Raw genomic sequence first — 6,239 nt, forward strand, 5'->3', positions numbered from 1 at the left:
TTAATAACATTTTTTAATTGTTGTGGAAGTTGATTAGTTGAAGTCACCATAACACGCACCCATTAATCTATCTTAATTTATAGAAAATATAACCAACTATCTAAATCTTCTAACTAATTTCAATCATTATAATTATACAGTCCATTAATTTATTGGGCAAAATAACCAGCCCATTCGTACACATTGTACAAATACTCCATTGGTTCCCTAGCAAAATTCTTATAATTATATTCTTGAAGAATTTTATCATCGAGAATAGACAAAATAAGAAATTAACTGACATAATATAATCATAGAATTAAATAACAATGTTAATGTGACACACTTGTATATATGTATGTGCAGATTGGGAATGCACTATTGGATGATGAAACAGATCAAAAGGGAATGGTAGATTATGCATGGGACCATGCTGTGCTATCAGATGGTGTATACCATAATATCACATCAAACTGTGACTTCAGATATGCAAATCTAACAGATGAAGGTCTATCAAAGCCATGCAATGATGCACTCAAGAAGTATTTTGATGTGTATAAAATCATTGACATGTATAGCTTATACACTCCAATGTGTTTCACTAACACCAACAGCTCCACCAGAAGGAATACCCCTAAAGTTATCAAGGGCGTTGCTCCTCACACTTTCTCTAAATTTGTGAGATTTCATTTCATTTCTTTTTGTCACTAATTTAATTTAATTATGTTATTTTTTGGTACTCACCCAACCTAGTTTATTGTTGTTTTGAACAGGAAATGTGGCATCAAATACCAGCCAGTGGATATGATCCTTGTGCATCAGATTACACCGCAGCATATCTAAATAGGCCGGAAGTGCAAGAGGCACTACATGCCAATGTCTCCAAAATTCCCTACAAATGGACTCACTGCAGGTATCAGCTACATAAATTAAACGACGTCAAATTGTTCTGTTTTGAATTATGTATGTTCTCATTGTTTTTTTTTTCCCCTTAGTGATCAAATCAACACTTGGAATGGGTCACCTCAGTCCATGCTTCCTATTCTCAAGAAGCTCGTTGATGGTGGAATTCGCATATGGGTTTTCAGGTAAAAAGATATTGCATCATTCATGCATACTATTGTACTAGTCTCTCTTTAATTTCAACTGTGACATTACAATAATTATTTTCCCATTTTGTAATTCACTTATATAGTGGAGATACCGATGGAAGAATCCCTGTAACTTCCACAAGATTAACATTGAGAAAATTGGGGCTTAGCATTGTTCAAGATTGGACTCCTTGGTATACCAGCAGACAGGTAAATTGTTAGATTTTGCACAACTTATGATCAATGATTAAATTATATAGGCTGAATTTTTAATTAGGTCTCTATATTTTTTTTTTCCGATTGAATCCTTATATCATAATAAATTTTGTAATTAAGTCCCTGCTATGACAAAAACGCTAGAATTATTCCATTAAACAAAACGAATATGTCTAACACTTGACTGAATATTCTGTATAGTTTAACAGAATATTCTGTTAATTTCAACGTTTTTGTCACAGTAGGAACTTGTTACAAAATCTGATATGGTATAGAGACCTAATTGAAAAGAAAAAAAGTATAAGAATCTAATTAAAAATTCGATGAAACTATAGGAACTGATAGAGAAATTAAACCAATTATATATTATGGGATATGGTTTGAATATTGTATTTTTACAGGTGGGAGGATGGACGATTAACTATGATGGGCTCACTTTTGTTACAGTAAGAGGTGCTGGTCATCAGGTTCCAACTTTTCGTCCTAAGCAAGCTCTTCAGCTAATTAGACATTTCTTGGTGAACAAGAAATTACCGGAACACCCAATTAAACAGGGTCCCTTTTGATTTAACATTTTGATGTTTGCTCCACATCAACATTATTGGATATGTATTTTCTGTTCTTTATAGGGGTTTAGAATTAGTTTGTTCCACCTTTTGTTGTTGTGTACTCATGTCCTGAGCCTTTCTATATTGTGATTATTGTCCTGTGTTTGAAATATTCATGTAATATAGATCAAATCAATAGTCTTCTTCTGTAGTCCTTTTTACAAGTGTTGAGTCTTTTCTCAAATTATATACATAAAAAATACAAAATATGCAAAGTTCTATATCATTGTTTCTTTTCAGTTCATATGTGATCAAGGGAATTGTAATATGTACCAGCTACTAGCCTACTCTGTTAACAACACTGGAATTTGTTTACCTCACAAATCCCTTTTATTTACAAATAAATAGATATGAGTCGTGTTAAATTTCAGAAAACCTGAATTAGAGATGAGTTTAATTTGTCCATACTTAAAAGAGCACCAAATGAGTTAGCTATGATAATCCAAAACAACTTGGTCTGAGAGAGAATTGGTTGAAAACCAACGAAGATGTAGTAAAGTAATGTCAGTTGAATATAACTGAATATGAATAATAACAAAAATGATGTACAAACAACCCATTTTCACAAGTAAGAAAAATGTTTTGAGTTTGTATGTAGAGGAGCTCGGTCGAACTTCTAATCATCGAATAGATGAAATGTGAAGGACCCTCCATCACAAGTTCTTTTCGTCATGGCTCCAAATGCACCAGCCGGGAATCGAACCCGGGTCTGTACCGTGGCAGGGTACTATTCTACCACTAGACCACTGGTGCTTGATGTTTACGGTTTAATTATTAATGATCATTTAAGTGATCATTAATAATAGAATGAAAATTACAACAGGGACAAACTGTTCGGGATCAACTTCATTTGAGTCCAAGCAGCCCAATATTGAGCCTGTTTGCATAATTTGATAATTGATATTTAGATTTTATATACATTTAATAAAGAGTTATCAACTTAATTATTAGGTTTCAAAAGTTGAATTAAAAAAACTCTAATAAATAAAATTGAAATAACTATATTACTTTCTCGTTATAAATACTAAATATATTTTTTTAATTTTTTTGTCCTTTTCTAATTATCTCATCAATAACCTATGTTTAATTCTCCATAAATACTATCCTTCAAAAATTTATTGTAACAGTGATCTCAATTAAAATATTCCTAAGACAACTCATTAGAATAAATTAATTGAACAAATCTACATCAATATGATAAACTTAACCCCTTTTTTTGTATTATTCTCAACTCTTTTTATTTTTTTTTGGGTTTAAGACAACCTTAACTAATTTCTTAGGGAAAAAAAAAAGTTACACACCAATGTTAAAAAAGAACTCCATTATTTTGGCCCAATCCACACAATCTAAGCAATTAGTGCACAAGCCTTTTCCATTCTATAACGAAAAAAGCACCGGCAATAACTTCCAAGTAACTTCAGACTGAACTAGTGAAGAATATACATACAAAAGCACCTTCTACACTATTCATATAACAAAACAAAATACAATCTCCTAAAAAAACGAAAAAAAAAAAAAACAGTTCAAGTAATATAACGTAATAGGACTTGAAAGAGCTTAGAGTTCAGAGTTTTCATCATCATTAGGAAGTTTTATAGCACAATAAGCACCGGCATCACCAAGTGCACCAAGAATTGGAGCGGTCAAATAAATTCAAATTGCTTTGTAATTGTTTGCTGCAATTACTGGACCTAGTGTTTTTACTGGGTTCATTGATCCCTGATGCTGACCTGTAATTGATAATATTGTTATAATAATTAATTGATGTTTAACTATCTAAGCAATGAAATTTTTTTATATTTAATTTTGTGTGTATAGATATAGTATTTTTTTTAGAAATTAAATTTTCATCAACCTTAATTACTACGTGCATAACTTTTTTTTGTATAATAAATATTATTTTAACTTAAAAATTTTCTTAACAATCAAAATGTATTATTTTTTAAGAGAATTATATATATCAAGATTTAAAAAGAATAATTAAATAATATCACCTTATTAATTAGTTTAAAAAAACAATGCATAGAACCATGACCATAAGCATTTAATATTTTTCTTAGTCTATCTTTTTATTTAATTTATTTATTTATTACATTTGTGCAATTATTTGTGATTACAAATTGGTCTAGTAGGACATATATATATACACATAATAATTAATCAATCCAACAAAAATTCTTCTAAACCAAGATCATATGATGAGAATATCCATAACGTGAAGGAATGAATAATAGAAAGAGCATGTCTTTCATTGTCAGTACTTATGAAGACATATTTTTCCTTCTTATCTCAACGTACCTTTATTATTATTATTATTATTATTATTATTATTATTATTGATAATGGGAACCATATATATTGAGACATGAAAATTATATAGCCCCTTATAAAGAATTTAGTCAAGTCCATCTTGAAGAACAAATTTACTTTGATAGAAGGACATACCCAGCTATGAGGATGTTGAACGTTACAGTGGCTCCCACCGCCATTCCCGCGAACTGTCCAACCTTTATTTATCACCATAAACAATTTCATCAATATTATTACTTAATTAAGCAAGAAATTATTGGCAATTAGCATATTAAATATTATAAACATAATATAACATATGCTTACAGTTCTAGTGTCAGTGGCGAAAACAGTGACAACAAACATGAGATTGAAGCTGATGATGAATTCTAAAGTAAAAGCTTGGCCATATCCTCCTGAAGGAACCGTCACTCCACCCCCCATGAACGGATGATACACTCCTTCAGTGCAAATGCGGCACACACTGATGCCAATATCTGTGTTCCAATATACATTGGCACCTGCATGCATGCCATATATATTTTAGTGAACATTCACATGCATTCCATATATAGATCACTGAGTTCTTACCTTCTTCCATGGAAAGTGCTTTAAGGCAGCAAAGCAAATGGTGACCGCAGGGTTCAGATGAGCACCGGATATGTGTCCGGTGGACAGGATGATCACCGTCACCGCAAGGCCGATGACGACAGCGCAGCCCATAAGAGTTACCAATCAATTGGTCTTCTCGTTCATTATTCCCGCCGCTGTTCTGGCAAAAATCAGCATATATAAAGGTGCCAATGAACTCTGCTCCTACCTAATCATACAAATTTGAAATTAGTTAAGTGAAGAAACAGTTACAAGAAAAATTAGTAATAAAAGGAGTTGGAAGATAATTAAAGATGTGGTTTAGTACGTGCATATTACCTTTTTGGCAAGAGGAGGAAATGGCAAACACTTGCAATTCTTCATTATAATTACTCGAAGCGTGAATGATTGGTGAGTGGAGGTGTGAGTTTTTGTGAAACTGAACGGAGAGAAGTGTGTGAATATATGAAAAGGAGGAAGATAATGAGTGAGCTTTTCTCAAACTGAATGAAGAGAAGTGTGTGAATATATGAAAAGGAGGGAGATGATGAATGAGCCTTTGTAAACTGAACGGAGAGAAGTATGTGAATATATGGAAAGGAGGGAGATAATGAGTGAGGCTTTCTGAAACTGAATGAAAAATAATAAATATATTAAAATGTAAAATTACAGAAATAAATTTTTATTAAAATAAATTTGATGTTGATGATTTGTGCAGGTAATTAGTTGAATATTCAGACCAAAAATAATTTATTTTATAAAAAAAGTTGTGATAAATCAGTCTAACAAATCTCGTACATTTTTTTGTTAGGCCAATGATATCGTAATGTAATTTGTTTATCGTCGCTCCACCATCAATCTTCTACGTTCCAACAATAAAGTAACATCAACATGTATCTCCTCTTTCTTTAGTATCCCAATCTTTTAATATTGACAACATTTTTACAACTTTTACACTTATTATTATTATTATTATATGGTTTATAGTTTTTGTTTAAATTTAAAAGGTTAAGGATTTTAAGTTTAGAATTATGGACTAGAATTTATGAACAAGTTGAGAGCTTTAAAGTTTAATATTTAAGAGTTATTTATTTAGTATTTTTTATCTAGTATTAAGTGTTTAGGATTTATAATTTAGAATTTATAGTTTAGGTTATGACTTATGATTGAGGCATTTTGGACTTGTAGTTAAAGTTTATGATATGTTATTGATGATTTATGGTTGAAAAGTTATGCGTTAGGATTTAGGATTTTGGATTTTGGATTTATGATTTAGGATTTAGAATTTATGTTTAAGGGTTTAGGGTTTAGTGATGTGTATTTGGTTTTTTAAAAAAATTAGTTTATAAATTCTAAATTAGTGAATATTAATTTAAGGTTGACAAAATTTTAGTATAAATTAAATGATTTGAAATTTTTTGTTTTTTTTATTATTATTTTAAATTAGTAGGTATTTTTTAAAAAA

General features: G+C 30.6%; 1 protein-coding gene, 1 non-coding gene and 1 pseudogene across 2 annotated transcripts in view; 1 reads left to right on the top strand and 2 right to left on the bottom strand.

Moving 5' to 3' along the window:
* Positions 1-2,133, top strand: part of LOC107628702 (serine carboxypeptidase-like 34) — an 11,156-nt gene extending 9,023 nt beyond the window's left edge. Inside the window, exons 6-10 of the mRNA XM_016331273.2 lie at positions 346-657; positions 753-892; positions 975-1,067; positions 1,175-1,280; positions 1,688-2,133. Coding sequence (XP_016186759.1) covers positions 346-657; positions 753-892; positions 975-1,067; positions 1,175-1,280; positions 1,688-1,852 — 816 coding nt within the window. The 3' untranslated portion in view covers positions 1,853-2,133. The remainder of the gene's footprint in view (positions 1-345; positions 658-752; positions 893-974; positions 1,068-1,174; positions 1,281-1,687) is intronic.
* TRNAG-GCC lies at positions 2,577-2,647 on the bottom strand. The gene has a single exon. It is a non-coding gene; the product is annotated as a tRNA-Gly (tRNA).
* LOC107632212 overlaps positions 3,452-6,239 on the bottom strand; it is a 7,349-nt pseudogene continuing 4,561 nt past the window's right edge.

The sequence above is a fragment of the Arachis ipaensis genome, chromosome B03, assembly GCF_000816755.2.
Source record: "Arachis ipaensis cultivar K30076 chromosome B03, Araip1.1, whole genome shotgun sequence".
NCBI classification, from domain to species: domain Eukaryota; kingdom Viridiplantae; phylum Streptophyta; class Magnoliopsida; order Fabales; family Fabaceae; genus Arachis; species Arachis ipaensis.